Below are 23,054 nucleotides of genomic sequence, written 5' to 3'. Positions count from 1 at the left end.
CCAGCTGCTCCTTTTAGAAATGCCAGCCTAAGGCCAGCGCAATGGCCTGTTTTTTAACACAAAATTCTAAGAATAAAAATTTAAAATAAGCAACCAGTTCCATCTGACACATCATTAGGCAATCTTGAGCAAGAAAGTCGAGGTTCAGCCTTCACTGTTTTTCTTGCTGGGAGCATATGACCCGTTGAAAGATGTGCTTAGGTCAAATAATCTCTCCCTACCAAGGGCACATCTAGGCAAAGATACCTGAAACACCAAACTCTTCCACTGTGAAGGCAAAACCTTTTGGTTTTACCACCACTTAACTCTTTCCATAACCCAACAGCCAACAAAATCACCAAGTGCAAACACCTAAAAATCCAGGTCTAAAAGTATTTTTATCACAAACACAGTGCAGGAATAACAAACCAGAGCTGCTGGGTTTTTAAGTAAAAGCTAAGCATCTACTTGTTATAAAGTCCAGAACCTTTCAGGTTGTTTTAAAGCCACCAAAATTTTAGGCCAAAGCTCAATGCAAAACCAGGAACTCTGCACTAGCTACAGCTTTTATCCTGCTCAAAAACTGGATTTATTTGGAGCACTTGCTCAGACCTGAATGTAATTGCTCCAAAACCCAATAAATTTCCACCTAATCCTGTTGCAGAACAGAAACATCTCTCCACAGGGAGAAGGCCAGCTCTGAGCACTACTGCCAATATTCATTTTTCCAACTTCTAAGCGAAGTTCTTGCCCCAAAATCTTTCCCACTGCACCAATCCTTCCCCACCACGGAGCAAGACCCTGTCCACAGCAGAGCCCCTACCCACCATGAACCCCTTAGGGCATTCAAAGCTAAACATCTCCCTGACGCTGCTCCAGCACATCTGTTCCAAAGGCCACCAAAACTACAAACCGGGTTTTGCCTCATTAGCCGTAATTGCACACTAATTACTTATTCCAGAGCAAGTATTCTATGCAATCCTCCTCGATGAGACCCGATGCACTCTCGTTTGCGACACATCCTCGTGCAGTTCACCGGGGGGAAAAAAAATGGTGGGTTTTGGTTGTTTTTTTTTTTTTAATTTGGAAGGAGCTATTGCCACCTCTTGTCATGGAGAGCCTTGCTGCATCCTAAGGTACAGCGCTGCCTTAGTGGAGGGCTGGAAATCAGGGCAGAGGACACAGGCTTCGACTGAAGCAAGCCGAGGAAAGCCACAGGCCTGCCATAACTGTAATCGCGATTCGAGACGAGTTACTAAATTTAAAAATGAAAAAAAAAAAAAAAAATATATACATATATATATATATAAAGCGCTGTGGACGCAAATCACGGCGGGTCGGGCGCATTTGCTGCGTGAGCCCAACAACCAAGAGAGCCGGAGATAAGCGGGCAGGGGCTCCGGGGCCGGGGGGAGGGAAGGGGGGGCACGGCCCCTCGGCGGCTCGGGGGGGCCGCGGGCCGGCCGGCAAGGAGCGCTGGCGTTAATCCTGGAGCTCCCGTTAATCTGCCGGGCCCGGACAAAAGGCGGCCGAGGCGGCGGCGGCGGCGGGGGAGGGCGCGGCGGCCCGGGCGAGCCCCGGCGGCGGAGCGGCCGGGGGCAGCGCGTTAGGTAACGCCGCGCGGGTCTGATGCAATCGCGGGACGTGCGGGAGCAGGAGCGGGAGGAGGATACAGGTCAGGTCCAGGTCGAAGCCATCCTCCTGGTATCGCCTTTTGTTCCTGCTGACGATCTCTTTGATGATGGCGGTCATGTCTGGCAGCCGGGGGCCGCTCCGGGGCAGCGCGCAGGGCCCGGGCGGCGGCCGCGAGGCACCACCGGGCGGCCCCGGGCGCTGATGCTCCGGCGGCTCAGCCCCGGGCGGGCCCGGCTCCCGGCGGCGGCACCGGCTGCCGCTCCCTCCTCCTCCTCCTTCTCCGCCTCCTCCTCCGAGCGCGTCGGGAGCCGCGCCGAGCCCCTGCGGGCGGTGCCGCCGCCGCCGCCGTGTTTGGGGCGAGCGCGGCGGCGGCGGGGGGAGCAGCTCTGCGGCGCTCCGGGCCCCGGCAATGGTGACAGCGGCGCGGGGCGCGCCCCCGGCCCGGCCCCGCTCCGCTCCCCGCCCCGGGGGCCGGGCGGTCGCTCCCTCGGCTCTTCCCGGCGGCGGCTCCTCAGGGCGGCACGGCCGCGCTCATCCCCCGGCCCGCAGCGCTCGCCGGCGCGGGGCGCCCATCATGGCCGCGGCTTCCGAGAGGGACGGCGGGCGGCGCCGCCACGCCCACGCGACGCATCCGCCACCACACAAAGTAGTCCCTCCCACCCCGCCGCCGGAGAGGCGGAGAAGCGGCGGGCCGGGAGGAGCGGGGGACCGGATCGCACTGCGCGCGCCGCCCGTACCCCTCCGCCCGCCGGCCCCAGCTCGGCCCCGGGAGGGGGCGGGGGAGCGGGGAGCGGCGAGCGGAGGGATACGGGCGGTAAAGTGAGGCGGCGGCGGTGCTGCGTCGGGTCACGTGGGCGCTGGCGGCGGCGCCTCCCCCGCGGGCGGAAGTGGCCGTCAGGGGCCGTGAGGGGCCCGGGCGGTGCTGGCGCCCCCCGAGCTTCTCTGAGCCGCCCGAGCCCCTCAGAGCCGAGCTGGGAGGGAAGGAGGCAAGGGGAAGAACGGGCTCGGTGCGGCCCCGCGGGGAAATAATCGTCTTGAGGGCGCTCGTCGTGCTCCCCTCACGGCCCCCGAGGTTGGCGTGGACGGGAGAAGCCGCGGGGAGCGAGCGCCTGTCGCCTCCTGCAGCCACCGGGGCGCGGAGGGAAATGGGGTTTGGGCCACCTGCTGCCCTCGGAATCGCAGAATTACAAAGGTTGGCAAAGCCCTCCAGGATCATCGAGTCCAGGCTGTGCCCGATGCCCACCTTGTCCCCAGCCCAGAGCCCTGAGTGCCACCTCCAGCCCTTCCTTGGACACCTCCAGGGATGGGCACTCCAAAGCTCCCTGGGCAGCCCCTGCCAAGGCCTGAGCACCCTTTCCATGCAGAAATTCCTCCTGCTGTCCTCGCGGTATCCAAGCTCCAGGACAGGGACACAACAGTCTCCCCAGGCCGGGCCCAGCAGTCCGTGGTATTTCCATAGAGCTTTCTGTCCCACTCCATTCTTCCCACAATTATCCTGGCAAGGAGAAAACCCTGTCTATAAATCCCTAAATCAGTCTTTGTAACTCTTTAAAACCCCATTGTACAAGGCTCTTCACACTCTAAGCTGAGAACAGTAACTTTTTGGGAATTAGCAGTGTTAATGTTTTGCAGGAAAATGACCTTTAAGGGCTCAAAATAAAGTGGAACCTCAGGTGGAGGGATTTCCCAAGCTGCTGCAGCTCCAGCCTTTGCAAATGCTCTATTATATAATTCCTTTCAGAAACGTATCAAGTTGCATCTTGAGATGTTTTGCCATCACTATTCCCAGAACCTTCTCCTGGTTTTCAGGCTAAATATATTTGGGACTGGTCTGCATCCATTTATCCTTGTGCTAACACTGGCCTCAAAGAGCACTTTGTGCTCTCTCAGCCCCCTGGATTTCCACACTGCCCCTTTCTTCCAGCTGCAAACCCAAAACTGATAAAACTGTGGCTGCCCCTGGAAGTGTCCAAGGCCAGACTGGAGCAAGCTGGGATACAGTGGAAGGTGTCCCTGCCCATGGCACAGGGTGGAATGAGCTGGGTTTTGGTTCATTCTGCTTGTGTTCCCACCTTCTGGATCTCTCTTTAGGTGGGAAGCATCCCCCATGATCCAAGGCATGCCAAGGGCTTGGGGACATCCCTTTTCCCCCCAGTATAACCCCGTGATTCCCAGTACATTTCTTTTCCAGACAGCCCATTTCACTGGAGCTATGAATGGAAAGCCTGTGTGAACTCTGGGAAGGAGGTCAGTCACAATCCTGATCACAATCCCTCAATATTTGGATTGATTAATTAATCACAGCTTCTGCATTGCCACGACCCTGGTTGGCTTCTGGAAAATTGCACTTCCCCACATCTTTTAAAAGTATTTTACAAAGGGATTTTTTTCAGAAGTTGCCACCACAGCAGTGACAAAACATAAGTTTCAAGCTGCTTTTCCTCCTGTGTGTGTGTGTGTGTGTTTGCATTTCTCCTTAATTGCAGCAGAACAGATGTCACTTTTTTCTTCAGGAGTGGGAAGAAAACCAGAAGGGTCCTAAATATTTTCCTCCAGGAATGAACGAACACAATGGTCCACGTGAGCTGGAAAACAAAAACCTCTAGAATATTATTATCTCTTTTTACCACCAAAGCAGAAAGGGAGGGCTTGCCTGATCAAATCGAAACTGTTTCTTCCATGAAGGAATTCCTGCTGATTTCCCACCTGAACCTCCCCTGGCACAGCCCGAGGCCATTTCCTCTTGTCCTGTCGCTGGAAAATCTTGGCTTGAGAGCAGAAGGGCTGAAGAGAAATTGCCAAAACTCTGAGTTAATTATGGCTGTTAGATCCTGTCATTCTCACCTTTTTCCTGGACATTCTTCTTTCACTGTGTACATATTGTAAATACGTTAGATACGTTTTATATCGGTTATGTATACATAAATTACATCTTTATATATAATGTGTGTATATATATGCATGCTTTATATGCATATAAATATAATATAGCATATTTTATGTATTATATTAATTATTTTTTATTTTTGTTAATATGTATGACTTTCTATTTCTCTTAACATGTTGTACATGCTACGTTCCATGCGTTCCATGTGCCAGTGGGGAGCTGCCGCTGTCCTTAGGCGTTGTAACCGGCAGCCGCGGCCCAGGGGGTGCCGGTGGAGCGGCGCTGGGCGCTCCGCTCCGCTGACGCTCGCTCCGGCCGATCCCGGCTCATCCCGGCCCTTCCCAGCCCGGAGCTGCCGCTTCCCGGGGGGCGGAACCTTCGCGCGGGGCGCCGCCGCCCGGAACCTTTGGGCGGAGCAGCGAGCGCCGCACGGACGGAGGAAGCGCCGGACGCGCCGCCGCTGCCGGGCCCTCGCTGCTGCCGCCGGCTTTTGCTCCGCTTCTTCCTCCTGCTCTTCCTCCTCCTCTCCTTCCTCCTCCTCCTCCCGCTGCTCGTCCCGCCCCGCGTCCCCGAGAGCCGCCTCACGGTGAGTGACCCGGCGGGACAGCGGCAGAGCGGCGCGCCGCGCCTGCCGGGCGGCGGGAAGGTCACGGGCGGCGCGGCCCGGCCCTGCCCGGGGCGGGCGTGACGGGGGCTGCCCGGCCCTGAGGGGGATCCCCGCGCTGGGCCGGGCCCCCAGCAGGCCAGGGTTCCCCGGCAGTGCCTCAGTTTGCCCTCGGAGCGGAACAGCAACCAGCGCCGCTGCCGCTTTTGGTTTCCCTTTGGTATGGGGAGAGCGGAGCCGCTGCGGGCCCGAGTGAAGAGTCCTCGCCTCAGGAAAAAGAAACGCTGAGTTCCTACAGGTTTTAGCGTTTCTGCCTTATAGGACTTTGCTCAGCGAGGTTATGCTTCAATTTCTCTCGTGTCCAAGCTTTTCCTTTCGGTTGGCGCTCAGGGCATGGGTTGCATAAGAAGGAGGTTTCTGCACGGAGTTTTTGGGGAGGTTTCCTCCTTGTTCAGTGACTAGAGAGCCCTTATACTTTAATAAGTCAGGCTGACGGGGACACACAGAATCCTTCAGCTCTGGAGTACTTCCTTAGATCCTTTAGCAGGCATCCAGGGATAACTTGGCTGTGGGTGCTCCAGCATTGCCCTGGAGAGGGGGATCCAGGGATGATTTATCTGTGGGTGCTCCAGCATTGCCCTGGCTGGTAGCTTGGTCTGGAGAGTAGCCAGGGAGCGTGAGGAGCTGCCAAAGGAATTGCTGCTGGTTGTGCCCTTGCAGCAGGAAAATGGGGCAGTGCCCAAGGAGTCATTTGGGGATTCCTCAGCAGATCCCCCCCATCAGCTGAGGGGGAAGTGGACCCTGATTTTACAAGTCATTTTTCCAGTGTTTTAGCAAAGTTGTTTCCTCTGTGCCTTATGTTCCCAAGATTGAGGGTGCTGTTCTCTCTGGGCTTGGCTCATGCAGCAGTCAGGCTTTTCCCTGGATAGCTGTGTGCCACATCCAGCATTTTCAGGTTTCCAGGGATATTAATAACTCCCCATACATCCTGCCAGGTGCAGGCTCCAGCTCTTAACCTCGATTTAATCAAATGTGAGTCGTTGATTGCTCCTTAATGTAGCAGCCAGGTGCCTTTCCTGTAAACTTCCTCTGAGGGAAAAGACCTCTCTGGTTAAATAATGGAGTTCCCTGGCTCCAGGATTCAGCATTCAGGGTCAACAGCAGTCCCAAAATGTCAGCCTCGATGGGAATGGCAACTCTGTGCCTGCTGTGAGCACAGAATCCCAGGGTTCTGTGGAAGGCACCTTAGATTTCCCCCTTCCCCTATCCCAGCTTGCTCCAGTCTGGCCTTGGACACTTCCAGAGATCCAAGGGCAGCCACAGCTGTGTCAGGGCCTCCTCACCCTCTCAGGGAGCAATTCCTCCCCATCATCCCATCTATCCCTGCCCTCTGGCAGTGGGAAGCCATTCCCCCTTGTCCAAAATCCCCACAAAACAGCTTTTCCCAAACAACACTTGAACACGAGGCAGTGTTTCTCAGCTCTGATGTTCCTCTGTCCCTCCTGTGCCTCCCTTTCCCTCAGAGCTGGCAGGAGGATGGTGCACGCCGAGGCGTTCTCGCGGCCCCTGAGCAGGAATGAGGTGGTGGGGCTCATCTTCCGCCTCACCATCTTTGGGGCTGTCACCTACTTCACCATCAAGTGGATGGTGGATGCCATTGACCCCACCAGGAAGCAGAAAGTGGAAGCCCAGAAGCAGGTAGGATTCTGTTCTCTGCTTCTGACAGCTTTGCTGAGCAGCAGTGGCCTTAAATCATCAGTCTCTTGGTTGCTTTTGAAAACCTTGAGCAGAGGTAACTTAATTCTTAACTTAAAAGAGAACTTGAAAGCTCTGCATTTCTGGCAACTTAGTGGCAGAGATCTCCACCAGCAGTCAAAATGCCTTGGAAAGGGGAGGGAAAAAGCAAAAAGCCTCCTTCCTTATCTTGAACTGGAACAATCTGTGCTCTGGAAAAGCTTTTGGGGCCCTTTAGGACCAAAAGTTTAAGGTTTGCTTTGGAAATGTGACAGCTTTCTTTTGTTTGGTCTCTGACTGACAAGAATTTTACAGATTTTGACCAACTTAAATCTGTGTTGGCTGGTTTTCCTTCTGTAATGAGCTTTTAGATGAAAACCAGCTTTCCCAATGGGTTCAGTGCCAGCTGTTATCTAAGAGGCTGCACTGTCCCAAAACCTTGTTGGACTTGTTGCAAGTTTGAGTAAGAGAAAGAAAGAGAAATTGACTTGTGCAAGTGTGTTGACGCAATGAGTTTTCCTTGTAAATTAGGGAAAACCCACTGAGCACATACTAGAAATTGACTGGCTTCTTGGAGTTTAAAAATACATTAATTTTTCATTGACTCATGTGAAAATAGATGAATCTCCAAGTGCTGTGAAAACTGGGGGGGCATACTCTGTGTTTTAAGCTTTGTTTTGGTTGTTTCTTAGGTCATAACAGAGGAATTGTGGATTAGGGCATGTCAAGGCCCCAGCATTTGTTTGATGGGAACTGAGACATCTGACTTGGTTTCACTCAGTGACAACAAAGTCATTAGGAAATAGCAGAACCTTCTGCTTAAAACAAGATTTCACCTCTTAGGGAGAATCTTCTCAAACCACAAACAGCATTTCTTTTAAAAAGCTGATTTTTCAGTGAAGCATTCAGTGAAGTTTCTTTCCCTTGATTTTCTTGGTGTTTGGTTTCCCCCAGGCTGAAAAGCTGATGAAGCAAATAGGAGTGAAGAATGTCAAGCTGACTGAGTATGAGATGAGCATTGCTGCCCACCTGGTGGACCCACTCAGCATGCATGTGAGCAACTTCCCTGCAAAATTCCCCCTTGTCTCTGGGCTACGTTATTTGCACCTCTGTGGAAATACACAGGAAATATTCCTGTGATCTAAAACTACATTGAGAGCAGAGGGTTTCTCTTTTATTTTCAAGGCACTCCTTTGAAAGCTGCTGGGTGCTTTTCCTTGGCTGATCATTCCCAACACTGTTTTTGCCTTGCAGGTCACCTGGAGTGATATTGCAGGCTTAGATGATGTCATCACAGATTTGAAAGACACTGTCATTTTGCCCATCAAGAAGAAATACTTGTTTGAGAATTCCAGGCTCTTACAGCCCCCAAAAGGTAGGAAGGGAATAATGTGGTGGATTTATACCTTGGTATTTAAAATATAAAGGTGCAGTTTCTCAGAAAGGGAAGAGGAAGTGGGTTGTTAGGTCAAAGTGCAAACATTAGGACAGATGCCAGGAAAAACCCTCAAATTTTCCCTCTTCTCCTGCTTTGGTGAACAAGTTTCATCTTAACAATGAAGCAATAGCTGCACTGTGGTTATGATGGTCCATTTTTGTGCACTAATAACAGAATCATGAAATTATTTGGCTTGGGAGGGACCTTAAAGCCCGTTCAGTGCCATGGTCACCTTCCACTATCCCAGGCTGCTCCAAGCCCCATCCAGCCTGGCCTTGGGCACTGCCAGGGATCCAGGGGCAGCCACAGCTGCTCTGGGCACCCTGTGCCAGGGCCTGCCCACCCTCCCAGGAACAATTCCTTCCCAATATCCCTTCCAAACCTCCTCTCTGTTAGCATGAAGCCATTCCCCTCATCCCATCACTCCAGGCCGTTATAATCTCCATGTGTCCTGCATTTTTAACTGCCTAAATTATAATTTGTATTGTCTTTACACCCCATGTTGTCCTTTGGCAGAGCTGAGCTCTAACTCTGCTCTGCAGCTTTGACAATCCTAGAAATTCCCATCATTCAGCAAGACAGATGTCCCATTTTTCCTCTGGACATCCCTTGATTCACTCTGGAATTGGGTTGCACAGTGTTAAGGCAGGTGGTGGATTCATTTTCCACAGTAAAACAGAAGTTGGACTCTGTTTAAATCCCTACAGCTATATTTATTGTACGTTATAAAAAAAAAAAAAATCAGAATTAAAACCTAAAATGTTGGACAAAACCCCCAAGTTTGCTGCTTTTTTCCCTGGAACATTGGTTTCTGGAGCTCTTAATTACTGCCTGGATCTGTGACCACCTCAGTCCTGTGTCCCAAGGGATGGAAAATGCAGCACTTTGGTAGCTGGTTTACTTTTTCCAGGCTGCTTTCTGTGTAAGTCACAAACTGAAGCTGTCTGGAAAATTACATGAGTGCCATGATCTAATAAGCTTGAAGGAAAAAATGATTTTTTTATTTATCTTTTTCCAGCTCAGGCTTCTCCCCAGTTTTATGAGTGGCTTTTGCTGGGAGCTAATAGGAAGTCACTGCTCCAGAGTAATGATGTTTGTGGGCCTCACTCACATAAACAGAGAAAAAACTTTAATAATTCCCTGTGTTTTGGGCTCTTTTGACTAAATGTTGCTCTTGAAATTGTTTTCTTTATAACTGTTAGAAAAACACTCCTGTGAATTCTTGCACTGTGACAAGTTTAAAAATAATACAAGATGTCATATTTAATTGTGGGTAATTAGTTTTAAATGTCTGTGGGTCTGTTGTGTGATGGATTTTTCCTTTCCTCACTCCTCTGTGCTAAGTTTTATTAGCAGGACTGAAAGCAGCTGTAAACAAGGCCTGTCAGGTGCTGACAGGACATAAACAGGGGTTAATTTTATGTAACCTTTGTAGTCCTGGGAATGGAATGAAGTGGAATCATGGAGTGGTTTGGGTTGGAAGGGACCTTAAAGATGATGTTCCACCCCCCTGCCATGGGCAGGGACAACAAACCAGTCATCTTTCAAATGTCTCCTCTCAGCTTCACCATTCCTGCCTTTGCTGTAATTTAACAGATTATCTTAAAATCTCTGCTTTGATGGAATGGTGTTTCCTTGGTTTTCTTACCTTTTAAGACCTGAATCAAACTCAAGCCTGGACACCTCAGGTCTGTCCTAGCAAAGCATTAACACAGTGAATTTTCCAGGAGTCCTCCTGTATGGCCCCCCTGGATGTGGGAAAACCCTGATTGCCAAAGCTACAGCCAAGGAAGCCGGGTGTAGGTTCATCAACCTCCAGCCCTCCACGCTGACAGATAAATGGTATGGAGAATCCCAAAAACTGGCTGCTGCTGTCTTCTCCCTGGCCATAAAGCTCCAGCCATCCATCATCTTTATTGATGAAATAGGTAAAAATCTATTTTTTTTTTATCAGTAGCTATAGCAGAGTGAAACTGAGCTGTAGGTTCAATGATGTATGGATCTGCTGTCATCTTTTCTTTAAAAAGAGTGAAGGCTCAGTAAGAGAAATAGAATTCTAAAGGAGTGGTGGTACATTAGGAAAAGCAATGTGCTTTTTCCTGGTGGCAGTGGAGGAATTCACAAATGAAACACGTTTCTACTTATTTTTGGTTCACGAGGAAACCCAGCAAAAAATATACTTCAGTGCTTTTGCTGTCTGGGCACATACTGGGAAGTAAAATACGGTTTTAGGAGAGCTCTGGAATACTGGTTTCATAAGGCTGAAGAGTAGGAGGGGAGGCTTTCCATGAATTCAGGGAGGTGAAAACTTGGAGCACAAGATGTGGGGCAATCTCCTGTGATGGGTGCACGCTTGTGTGGTGCCCTGTGAAAGGGGGGCTTAGGAATGGGGGAGAGTGCCCCTTGCTGCTTTCACCCTTAGCAGCAGCTGTTTGCTGACACTGGTGGCTAAAGGTGCATTTCTGGGGTCAGAGAGCAGCCCAGTGTGCATTCCCATGAGGAGCTGGGTTGGCAGTGACCTCTCCCCTCCCCTGGCACAGATTCCTTCCTGCGGAACCGATCGAGCACCGACCACGAGGCCACAGCCATGATGAAAGCCCAGTTCATGAGCCTGTGGGATGGGCTGGACACTGACTACAACTGCCAGGTGAGTCCTCAGGCTGCTGGGAGACAGGCTGGCATTCCCTCAGCTGGGACATTGTGCATGGAAGCAGGGGCAGAGTGCACAGAGCAGGGCTTGCCAAAGGCTTCTTCACCTGCCAGTGATTCCCAGCACTTCATGGGAATGAGGAGAGTTGTATCCACAGATCATTGTTCTTCCTGAGAAGTTTGGCTTCGTGCTTATTTTGGTTTTAATCAAGAAGTGGCCTTTTCAGATGAGATGGGCTTTAAGATCCCTCCCATCCCAATCATCCTGGGATTCTAAATGGCTTTAAAGCCTGCATGCCATGGTTCTGAACTGTCTCCTGGGGTGATCTTCTTAAAGCCCTTAAACAGGATATTTATTCTCTAAGTTAAAAATTTTCAGCCTTTTTAATGTGTATTTTTCTATAAATGACTTTTTCTCCTCTCCCAAGCTGGTGCTGAAGAGCTTTTCAGCTGATTTTTCCCAAAATGAGTAAAAAACAGTGATACATATGTGTGTACTGAGGAAGGTTAAAGCTTCCCATTAGTAAAAAGCCAGTGGTGTGAACCCTTCACTGGAAACTGATATCATCTTCCAAGAACCTTTTTTTTTTTTCCCAATCCACTGACAGTTTCTTGGAGCAAATGCAATTATTCATTCCCTGCAGTGAGACAATTTGGGATCGCTCAAGTTCAGCAGCGTTTGCATTTTGTAAGAACAACAAGAATCCCAAATGCTTGGAGGAAATTGTGAGGAAATGTTGAGGTGGATGTGTTGATTCCACCTGGAAGCCACTCTCAGCTGTGGGCTAAACCTGCTGAGGATGGATCTGGAGTGTGGCAGGAACTCGGGCAGGTGAAGGATGTGCCTTTTGGCTGAAAATAATGCCCAGGGAAGCCTGGAGCATCCCGAGCCAGCAATCCCAGTGCCTCTAGGTGGCAGGGTGGCTCTGCCGGGCCACCAGCCCTGCTGGCCCGCCTTCCTGGAGCTGCCGGGCTTGGCCTGAAGGCAGGAGCAGGGCAGGAAACCCCCTGGAGCACAAATTAATCACCCTGCTGGTTTTCACCCTCCCGGAGCCCAGATTAATCATGCTTCTGTTTTTCAATCTCCTGATGTTTACATTGTACACAGCTTAGAGTAAGAAACAGGGATACAAGGCTGCTGTGAATGGGGAGTAAATTTGTTCTGGAATTACGAGCGGGAGTGCTCCAGGGAGGTAAACATTGTCCTGGTGTTGGGCTTGCCGTGGACGCCTTTAAGCTACTGCTGACCTGTAGCTCAGAGAATGTTTTTTTTTTAATGTTTAAAATAATAAAGACACCATTTGGGCCTTTACATTTTGCCAGGTGAGCCCATTGCTGTGGTGGTCTGGAAGGTGTTCCTGCCCCTGAAGGGCTTGCAAGAAGATGAGCTTTAAGGTCTTTTCTAACCCAGACCTCCAGTGATTCTTTTTTTAGCACAGCACAAAACCAAAACAATTTTAAATACCTTCCCGAAACATCTCCTTTTAAATTCCACCAGGAGCCAAAAGTGACATCACAAGCAGAAGTTTTAAGTTCCTTCTTAGGGTTTGAATTTTCAAGTTGGGCTCATGCAGAAATCTCCCCCCAGGTGGTGTTTGTGGCCCCAGGCTCTCTCCAGCTGCCCTTGCTGAGATCATTGCCAGGAAAGCTTTATGTAACTTCTTTAAACGTTGATGCTGTTACAGTGGGGGAGATCCCATGGCTGGTGCTGCCATTCCCAGCCTGTGGATGTTTCCCAGCACTGGTTTCAGTGGTGTCTGTTGGTGTCACACAGGTGATTGTGATGGGAGCCACCAACAGGCCCCAGGACCTGGACTCTGCCATCATGAGGAGGATGCCCACCCGCTTCCACATCAACCAGCCTGTAAGTGCTGCCTGCCCTGCCCCCCCAGCCAGAAACCCACAGCTCTGGGGCTTTCCCCCAGGGAATGCTGCATTCTGCTCAGCTGGGTTTAGGGGTTTTTGAAGCACGTCCATAACTCAGATTTTTAATGTGAAATTTTGATCTCTCGGGTCTTTTATGTGAAACAACCCCATGAGAAACAACAGCATGAGCTTCTCACCCCTGCTCTTCTCTGGGAGTGGAGCTGTTTGGATGCTGCATGCTGGGAAGGGCTGGTTTGTAACTGTGTTCTGCTCAGGCCTTTCCAGAGCAGACAGTGTGGAAAACCTGGTCTGTTCTGCCTGTGATGGGCTTGGAATGAGATGGTCTTGAAGGACCCAAACCATTCCATGATTCTATGATTTATGCCCACTTATTAAGTCTTTATCAATGAATGAGGCAGCTCTCACAAGGGTGTCCTTACTTCAAAAATTGCTCTTGCCATCCTTTTCCAGGTGTTTCAGTCACCTTTGAATACCTGGTGATGTCACCAGACATTTTTGTGTTGGTGTTACCAGGAGTTCAGTCATGATTGTCAGAATTCTGGCTACAGAATTCATTATCCATTTTTGCTGGAACTCAGAGACCAAAGTGCAGGAGTAAAAGTCTATTGCAAGAGAGGAGTTGTGTACCCAGGCCTGTGTTGGAACTGCCATGGGAGTGGATCCCTTTGGAATTAACATTTATATCCTGGGAACTGCTGTGCATCCATACCTGTTCCACACACCATCCTCACCTCCAACTGTTCCTTGAGTTAGCAGGGGACAAGGATGTGGATTTGAGTACTTTGTTGTGTCATTCTATCAAGCCCCATCATTAGAAGGATGAATTATGTGTCCTGGGATATTACAGGGATTGGCTCCCTCTCCCAGGATCAGAGTTACCACAAGAGGAGACATTTAGGGAACAGATTTTCCCTACCCCACTGCAGCCCTGCCATGAGCTTACTGCTTCTCTCTTGCTTTGTGATCAACCCATTTTGGCCCTGACTCTTGCTGAGGGTGGAATAATTGATGTGCTGTGGATTGGGAGCAGGCATGGGCAGGAGTGAAAGCCTTGCAGATTTTATAACTGAGTTTGAGATGGGGAGGCCCCAAATTACTCATCAAAAATTACCTGCCAAGCAGAGGGAAATGGCAGAAGTGGGTTTTGGGACAGAGTAGCAACTGTTCAGCTGCCAGATTATCTGTGGGGTAATTTTTCCCCTTTTAATGATGTAAATGGGGTTTGGCAGGCACAAAACCCAGTCTTTGTTCCCTGTGTTTGAACTTCCTAGGAAGGATCTGCTCAAGACTCAGCAGATTCTTCAGTAACCTCCTCACACACAGTGTGTAATTTATCTGGTTTAGAATTTCCCAAGCATCACCTGTGGAACTGAATTTGTCATCAGAGGTTTCCTCAGAGTGTGTCACATGTCCTGGGTGAGGACACTGAAGGGACTGAAATCCCTGGGATGTCACAAGTGTTTATTTTTGTCCTCTGGTAACTTCAGTCTCTTCTGTTTCAGGCTCTGAAGCAAAGAGAGGCAATCTTGAAGCTGATTTTGAAGAATGAAAATGTGAGTAGCCTCCTGTTAGTGGCTCATGGCTGCATTACTGCCACCAGTGCAGAACATGTGGTTTGTAATTGCCTGCCTTCAGTGGGGCTGAGGTGATCTGCCAGGGCATTTCTGGTGAGAATCTTTTGTGGGCTTAGGTGTGGCCTCACATTAAAGCCCTGCAGGTGGCTCCTTTGTGAGCAGGAGCCTTGCCTTGTGTGGTGAATCACCCCCTCTGTCTCCATTTGCTGCTTCTGTAACAGGAGAAGAGATTTCTCTCTCTAAAGAAGGTGAAGGTGAATCATGTTTAGATCAAGGAAGGAAATTTCAAGTCCTCATGAGGCAGGGAGGAGATGCTGACTCTTTAACTCTTTCTTAGCTTAAGCAAGGAGGAATGACTTTTTTTTGATAGTGCTGCTTTTGATTCATAATTCAAATTTCCTTCAGAGGAGAGGGGAAGGATTATGTGTGAGCACACCTGAAAGTGTCTGTGGCAGGATAGGGGACCCCTGTCACCAGAGCTTCCTCCCAAATTTAGTCAGCACTAATTGCCTTCAAGTTAATGTTGCAAAGTGTCTCTGGGCTGAGCTCCAGCCTAATAAATATCTTCTATTAGTAAAACAAACTTAAATTTTTTGAACAGGCCTGAAAATGGCAGCTCACCAGGATCTGGCAGGGAACCACACCAGTTTTTCAGTGAGATAAAAAACAGACTGTATTGGTTATCCCACAGGAGGAGGAATTGGATCTCTCAAGCCCAAACTTCACATGACAAGAGGAGTCCTGTCCTCCCTTTTCCTTGCCTGACTTAAACCATGGAATAGTTTCCCTCTTGAAAGAAGTCATCACAGAATTTCACCCTTTTATTAGACTGCCTTGGCTTTAACTTTTTGAAAAGGAAATGATGCCCATAGTGGAAAATGAATCAGAAATTTCATTAAAAAATGGAATAAACCTGAGGTCTTGACTGGCATGGTCTCGACTGACTGAGTGCACTGAGTTAGACACATTATTTTGTCTCTAAATCCCCTGGTTTGGGGCTGTGTAAAGCAGGAACAGCTGTCCAGACAGCAGAGCTCTGAGAAACTGATGTGGGCTCCTAGGATCCAGCTTTGGCCAGGCAGATCCGTGCAGGAGTGTGGCTACTACAGGATTTACCAGTGGGGTGGGTGGGGTTTTGGTGGGGTTTGGGTGGGGTTTTGGTGGGGTTTTGAACCAATGGCAGAGTTTGATGAGCTGTAACATCAGTTTCCTGTAACGGTGTGAACCACTTGGAAGTTCAAAGGGTAAGGGAATAATCGAGCTCCCCAAAAATGTCAATGAAGATGAGCTCAGAGCGGGTAGAAACTCCTGGAGGTGACTGTCACTTGTCCTGGTGACCCAGGCCAGTGGTTTTGGGGTGTCCATGGCCTGACCTGCAGTTTCCCACAGGTGGACAGCCAGGTGGATCTGCTGCAGGTGGCCAAGGAGACCGACGGCTTCTCGGGCAGCGACCTGAAGGAGATGTGCCGGGACGCGGCGCTGCTGTGCGTGCGGGAGTACGTCAACAGCGCCTGCGAGGAGGACGTGTACGTGGGGCTGCTGCCCTCCCTGCTGCTGCTGCCCTCCCTGCTGCTGCTGCCCTCCCTGTGCTGCTGCTGCCCTCCCTGCTGCTGCTGCTGCCCTCCCTGTGCTGCTGCTGCCCTCCCTGTGCTGCTGCTGCCCTCCCTGCTGCTGCTGCTGCTGCCCTCCCTGCTGCTGCTGCCCTCCCTGCTGCTGCTGCTGCCCTCCCTGCGCTGCTGCTGCCCTCCCTGCTGCTGCTGCTGCCCTCCCTGTGCTGCTGCTGCCCTCCCTGTGCTGCTGCTGCCCTCCCTGTGCTGCTGCTGCCCTCCCTGCTGCTGCTGCTGACCTCCCTGCTGCTGCTGCTGCCCCTGCTCCTGCTGCCCCTGCCTCATTGGGGTGGGGTGGAGGGTCACACACAGCAGGAGGGTCCTGTTTGCATGCTCGATTGCCACTGTATACAAACTGCCCCCCACAAACTCGTTCCTGTTATTCCTTTTGGCTCAGCACTTTGGTTGTTCCAAGGTGCTCAAGCTGGAGGCAGCCTGAGCTACCAAGTGCTGCTGCCGCTCTGGTTAGCGCCAGGCTTCAGTGCTGCTGACGCAGTGCTGGGACATCTCGCTGGTATTTGCCACACCTGCAGCAGTCCTGGGTGCATTGAGGAGCTGGAGCGTGTCCAGGGAAGGGGCTGGAGCCCCAGGAGAGGCTGAGGGAGCTGGAAAGGGGCTCAGCCTGGAGAAAAGGAGGCTCAGGGGGACCTTGTGGCTCTGCACAACTCCCTGACAGGAGGGGACAGCCAGGGGGGGTCGGGCTGTGCTGCCAGGGAACAGGGACAGGACAAGGGGAAACGGCCTCAAGCTGTGCCAGGGGAGGCTCAGCTGGGACAGCAGGAGGAATTTCTGCATGGAAAGGGTGCTCAGGCCTTGGCAGGGGCTGCCCAGGGAGCTTTGGAGTGCCCATCCCTGGAGGTGTCCAAGGAAGGGCTGGAGGTGGCACTCAGGGCTCTGGGCTGGGGACAAGGTGGGCACTGGGCACAGCTTGGGCTCCATGGCTTTTCCAGCCTCAGTGGTTCTGTGATTCCAGCATGATGCTGGATCCATGTCAGAAGTGCTGTTTGCAGGGATGGCTGCTGGCTGTTGGCACAGCTGTCACAGCACAGCCCCTGGACCCTCACCTGGCTGTTCTCTCTCTTCCCCAGGCACGATGAAGATGAGATCCGGCCCGTGCAGCAGCAGGATCTCCACAGGGCCATCGAGAAGATGAGGAAATCCAAGGATGTCTCCATGCAGAACCTGGCCATGGAGATCGTGTTTGATTAAGACAAAAGAGTGTGTTTGCAGTTCCTGATGTGATTTAGTTTGACTTCTGTAATCAGTTAGCAAAACCAGTGTCAGGGGGGTGGCAAAGGGAGTTCTACATTTTTATACAACAACAACCTCTAAGTTATTGCAATTCCAACTGGAAGTGGAAGCACAGATCATGAGTGGAACAATTCAGCCCAGACCAAGAGCGAGTGCCTGTGTGTTGTCCCTAGGGATCCCTTGGAGCCTTCCAGCAGGAGTGGGTGGTCCTGGGGAAGGGGCAGGACCTGGCACGGGCTGTGTGTGTACAGATGGGTGTGTGAATGCAAGACCTGTACATAGCCACACTTTTTTTTATATGTAGACATAATCTGTAGATAACTTGAGTATGGAAAATCTTTTCTACTTCCTGAAGCAAACCAAATCCGAAGCTGCATAGGGGAAAGATTCCTCAATACTCAGTTCACTTCTACCTTTTAGCAGCAAATGCCAGGATAGAAACTGCTCCTAGAACAAAGCAACATTTGAAATGCTACTGATTTTTCTTCCACATGACCACTTGAAATCTGGTGCCATTTAGTCAAGATAGTAAACTACTCTGTAAGAATGTTTGAATACTTTTAATTTTTTTATGAATTCTGCTTTTGAAGGCTTTTTAAATGAAGGCTGATTTTATTTTTGGTTTTCCCTTCCCATGAGCAGCTAGACTAGAATCCCACTTGCTCTTCCCTAAAGCCCCACGTCCTCTGAGCTCTCTGGAGCCTGAGCTTTCTGAGCTCCTGTGCACTGTCCCAAGGACTTGCTTCTCCCTCGGTCTCTGGAAGCCCCACTGTGGCACTGTCCCCTGAAGGCACAGGGGGGACACTGTGTGATGTTTGACTCTGTCCCATGCTCAGTTCTATGAATTTAAAGAGAAGGAAATGGGTTTTGGGCTTATTGCTGTGGTTTAGCAACGTGCTGTCCTTGCTGGTACCAGTTCTGGTGAATTCTTGTAACGTTCTGTTGCGATAAAGGCCAAGGGTTACAAATGTGAGTGACAAAAATGTTTTGTTTGGGGTTTTTTTTGTGAAGTTATTGTCAGACAGTCAAGAACTTGAGTTTTTTTCATATAGTGCTATTGTGTACTAATTGACCCCAAATCTGTAAAGGGAATTAATTGTTCAAAGCCCAGGGGTGGGATGCTGTGTCACAGCTCTGCTGCCTGCGAGGGGAGGGAAACATTGGAGGCACAGAATGATGTAAAACCAAATGCACTGCAAAGAAAAATAAAGTGAAATAAGGAGGGCTGGAGCCCTGCCGTGACACAGTGTCAGGGGCTGGTGAGAGTGTCCCTCAAGCTCAGCCTGCTCCCTGTTGTCCTGCCCTCTGGAATGTTGCCTGGTTGATGCAGCAGGGCTGAGTTTGTCCCAGTTTCAATTTGTCCCAATTTTCCAATCTTCAAACAGAAGGAAGATGGAGGATAAAAATAATTGAATAATTGCTTAGACTTCTTCCCTGTATCACAAAGCAATGGGAAATGCACAGTGCTGTAACAAAAGGGTGCAGGAATTTAGGCACAGCAGAACTGGTGGGCTATGGAAATGGGAAAAGTCCAGGATTTGGGATGTTAATCCCACAAGTCACTTTAGAGCTGGGGCTGAGTGCCCAGTGCTGGCTCTGGCTGAGCCTGGGATTCAGGAATGAATCCAGAGGAGGCTCCAGGATGCTCAGAGAGATGGAGCAGCTCTGCTGGGAGAGCTGGGATTGTTCACCCTGGAGAGGAGAAGCTCTGGGGTGACCCAACTGTGGCCTTGCAGTGCCTGAAGGAGCTACAGGAGAGATGGAGAGAGACTCTACAAGGGATGGAGGGACAGGACACAGGGAATGGCTCCCCACTGCCAGAGGGCAGGGATAGGTGGGATATTGGGAAGGAATTGTTCCCTGGGAGGGTGGAGAGATCCTGAAGCTGTGGCTGCCCCTGGATCCCTGAAGTGTCCAAGGCAGGCTGGACAGGGCTTGGAGCCACCTGGGGTAGTGGAAAGTGTCCCTGCCCATGGCACAGAGTGGCACTGGATGGACTTTGAGGTCCCTTCCAACCCAAACCATTCTGGGATTCCATGAGGAACCTTAAACCTGGCACTGGTGCTCCTTCTGGAATCCCTGGGAAGGCTGGAATGGCGCCTGTGCCAGGGAAGTTCTCCAGGTGCTCCGTGTGCTCAGGGGCTGCTCTCCCCCTGCCGTGCTCCCCGCCCCTCTCCGGGGTTGTTCCACCTGAGAAATCCCAGCCTGGGAAGCTCCTCCTGCACATCCTGCCTTTTCCAGGCTGCTCCCTGCTCGGTGAAACCCCAGCGCGGGCAGGTCTTGATTGGCTTTAATGAGAGTGAAGTGTGTCCTCGGGGGGTTTAACGCCCCACGGAGGAGCAGAACAGACCCGGGGCAGCCCCTGGGCACTGCCTGAGCTCTGATCTCCTGCCTGGATCTCCACAACCCTGGCTCTGGGCACCGCAGCCTGGAGCTGCCTTCCCTGCAGCCCATAACTCCTCAGGGCCGACTGAGGAGGCACCAGGAGTTATTTCTGATTGCTCCTGGGGGCACTTACTGCAGCTGGAGTGCAATTCCTGCTTCTCCAGGAACTCTTCCATACTTGTCTATCCTTGTCAAGGCACAAACCTTCCGGCAGCTTCCTCGAAATGCCCGGGTTTGGAATGTAGCTGCTTTAACTCCATGGTCCAACCCTCTGCCTCTCTGAAGGGGGGAAGAGCCTGATCCCTCTCCCACAGCTCCAGGGACAGCAGAGCACTGCCGAGGCTGAGCAAAGTTCCACCCAAAAATCACCAAATGAGAGCTACTTACACATATAAATATTTATTGGTACTAAAAGTGAGTGTTTCGTAGAGTATCGAGATCAGCAGATATTAAATCATGAGATGCATCAGTCGAGGTACAAATTCCAGTCTCATGTCTTTAATAAATAGACTATAAACCCCCCAAGTTCACGTGTTTTAATCAGAAGTAATCAGGACACTACGCTGGTTTAAAATGATAACACAACATCTGTGTTTTGCTGTGACCACCTGGATTGACTGGGGGAGGGGGGCAGGTTTCAACACTGGGTTATTTCATGATGAACTGCAACAGTGCTGTTTCACTCAAAAATCCTAAATGGGAATATCCCTTTTGCTTCCTGCCAGAGGGCCTGGCTGGATGAGGCTGGTGCTGGTGCACTGTCAGCTCCCACAGAGGCTGCAGCGTTTGCCTTGGGGTAAAGCACAGCTTTGCTCCAAATACTTAAAAAATTACTTAAAAACCACCCAAAAAGCCCTTTTGCAAGGATATTTTCCAGTCACAGATGCTGTGCCCTGGCCACAGCAGAGCAGGTCACAGGACAGGGTTGGTTTTTTCATCTGGAATGAAAACTGAAGCACAAGGAGAGAGGAACTGATTCCCATTGGGAACACATCCTGACAGGTCCTGGGGCAGCTGCCAGGTGCAAAACTCATGGAGTGAGGCCATTGCTGTAATTACCAAGTGCTTGTTGTTCTCCCCTGGTGACACCTCACAGCTGGGGAGGCAGGGCAGGACCAGGGGATCTCTGCTGTGGTGTCAGTCGGAGCCACCACGGGAGCTGTGAGTCAGCAGAAGAGCCTCAGGCACTCACAGGCAAAGTCCATGTCAGGATGAGGGTGGGGAAGGAGGTAAAGTGCAGGGTAACTTTCCACAGCCAGAGCTGGGAGCTCAGCACCAGCACCCCACAGGGCTGGGGGCCCTGAGGGCTTTCCTGCCATCCCCAGCAGCCCCATCCCACAGACACAGAATAAATCAGTCACCTGTACCCACACAGCCATGGACCAGGGCAGGAGCTTCAGCCTCCTCCCAGCTGGTTCTCCAGACCCACCTCAGGCTGTGTCATTGCTGTTTTGCCTTTGGGACGGCAGGAGTCTGGGCAGAATCACAGAATCACTGGGTTGGAAGAGACCTTCAAGATCATCGAGTCCAACCCATGCCCTAAAACCTCAACTAAACCATGGCACCGAGTGTCACATCCAATCTTTTTTTAAACACATCCAGGGATGGGGACTCCACCATCTCCCTGGGCAGACAATTCCAGTACTTTATTATACAGAGGGAAGGGGGATCCCATCCTGCCATGTAGGAGGACAGCTGAAAGCACAGTGACAGCATCCCTGACTTTTCCTTGCTGTCCAGATCTTTCTCAGGGATCTCAGGGCTTTATGGTGCCTCCCAGCACAGGGTGTGAGTGCAGGGATCACCATGGCACAATCTCACAGGCAGCTGAACTTGGAGCAACAGGAATGCTCAGACTGGGATTTGTTTGACCACAGAGGTCAAGCAGGGGGAAGGAAGCAGTGAGGAGCTGGCTCAGCCACAAGGAACTAGCGGTGGTCACAGCTGATCTTAAAAAGTCCTTTTTAAAAGAGGGCATTAAAAAGATTCTGCTAATTAATTCTGTTAATTAGCAAAAACTGCCTAAGGCATGATGTGGAAAGGCACTTCTTCATTTCTGCTCCAGGCAGGATTATCCTGGTCTGAGTCCCCTCCTCTGCACTGGGAGCTGCTGTTTGGCCCTGGCAGCACCACAACGATCCCAGTGGCACATCCTGGCACCAGCTGGGAACAAAGGGCCTGCTCCCCATCCCTTCCAGCTCCATGGGGACACTCCCAGCAGCTTCAGGGGGAGAAGGATCAGGCTCAAAGTATTTCTGATTGGTAAAAAACACTCTGACCCTGGCAGGAAAATCCCAGGGTCATGCCAAGTGATCTGTGTCACAGGGAATCAATTGATCATTGCTCACTCTTAATACAGGTATTTCTAGGGAGGAGGAGGAGGAGGAGTTAATTCTTTTTTTCCAGTGACTGGTAGTATGTGGTGAGGACTTTCCAGGCTTTGGGGGCCATGAAGCCATCTGGGGGGTTTTCCCCTTCCCGAGCAAGCTTCCTCATCCGTGTTCCTGAGATGAAGTCAAAATCGTCGTGCCTGTGCAAAACAGAGACAGGTGACATCAGCACAGCTGGCCTGCCACCCCCAGGGTTCCTCATCCCAGAGGAGCTGGACTGTCCCTAAAGCACTTCCCAGCTTGTTTTCTGCTGCCTCTCAGCCTCCAGCCTGTGCTGCTTTTCCTCCCTGGTGGCATCTTTAGTTTCATGAGACACCTGGGAGCAGCTCTGGGAGGAAAACGTGGGTGGCTTTCCCAGGTTCTCCCTCCATTCCTCTCCTTGGGAGGAACGTGGCTTTTCCCTGTCCTCTGGAAAGCTTCAAGCCCAAGGCACCCACAAACCCCACGGTTTTGGGGTTTGTGAAGAAACCATGCTGCATTACTGTGTTGGGTTGATGTGACAGAAATGTGTATTCTGTCAACTGTTGAAGTGGGTGGGGCAGTGACCCTGATCTCCTGGCACATATTATCTGCTAATGGGCCATCTTTAAACCAGCTGGGGCAATCATCTTTATCTTTCCCACAGCCCATCCTCCCTCCAGGAAGATATCATCTGCTGCTGGCCCATTCAGTCCCACTGCATGACTGATAAAATTCCATCATCCCACTGGGAGATGCTCCAGCCAGGGGAGCAGCCAAGCCTAGAGAAAAACTGAGATTTTGGACAGCAAGTTATCCATCTTTCCACTGGATTCCAGAGGAAAGCCAGACCTTTCCACATCATCCCTGCACCTTCAGAGGAAACTGCACCTTCTCCAGGAGCACTGCTCCAGCTGAACCACATCTGCCACTGCAGGAGGATGCAGCCACCATTGAATGGGACTGTGCCAACACCCTGACTGACTGACGGGTGTCAGCTTGGATTCTGACTCTGGCAGTGTTTCGGGATTGTTCTTTGTAATACTGCATTTCTATTTTAATTTTCCTAGTAAAGA

At 51.0% G+C, this 23,054-nt stretch overlaps 3 protein-coding genes across 4 annotated transcripts in view; 1 reads left to right on the top strand and 2 right to left on the bottom strand.

Annotated features, from left to right (window-relative positions):
- Window positions 1–2,131, bottom strand: part of PTEN (phosphatase and tensin homolog) — a 47,764-nt gene extending 45,633 nt beyond the window's left edge. Inside the window, exon 1 of the mRNA XM_056495535.1 lies at window positions 1,653–2,131. Within this exon, the coding sequence (XP_056351510.1) occupies window positions 1,653–1,731 (79 nt within the window). The 5' untranslated portion in view covers window positions 1,732–2,131. The remainder of the gene's footprint in view (window positions 1–1,652) is intronic.
- A 2,588-nt stretch (window positions 2,132–4,719) lies between these two features.
- On the top strand, window positions 4,720–20,482 carry ATAD1 (ATPase family AAA domain containing 1). The gene is made up of 10 exons (XM_056495534.1): window positions 4,720–5,087; window positions 6,629–6,803; window positions 7,794–7,892; window positions 8,094–8,214; window positions 10,005–10,205; window positions 10,818–10,924; window positions 12,701–12,790; window positions 14,316–14,366; window positions 15,777–15,913; window positions 17,083–20,482. Exons 2-10 carry the CDS (start codon window positions 6,642–6,644, stop codon window positions 17,201–17,203), a joined length of 1,089 nt encoding a protein of 362 aa, XP_056351509.1. The 5' UTR covers window positions 4,720–5,087; window positions 6,629–6,641; the 3' UTR covers window positions 17,204–20,482.
- PAPSS2 (3'-phosphoadenosine 5'-phosphosulfate synthase 2) overlaps window positions 20,014–23,054 on the bottom strand; it is a 28,803-nt gene continuing 25,762 nt past the window's right edge. For both annotated transcript variants that reach the window (XM_056495532.1, XM_056495533.1), the window contains one exon: window positions 20,014–22,160. In XM_056495532.1, coding sequence (XP_056351507.1) covers window positions 22,019–22,160 — 142 coding nt within the window. In that variant the 3' untranslated portion in view covers window positions 20,014–22,018. The remainder of the gene's footprint in view (window positions 22,161–23,054) is intronic.

This window comes from Oenanthe melanoleuca, chromosome 6 (assembly GCF_029582105.1).
Source record: "Oenanthe melanoleuca isolate GR-GAL-2019-014 chromosome 6, OMel1.0, whole genome shotgun sequence".
NCBI lineage: Eukaryota > Metazoa > Chordata > Aves > Passeriformes > Muscicapidae > Oenanthe > Oenanthe melanoleuca.
Note: the sequence above shows the minus strand (reverse complement) of the source record. Positions and strands in the feature narration are given on the sequence as shown.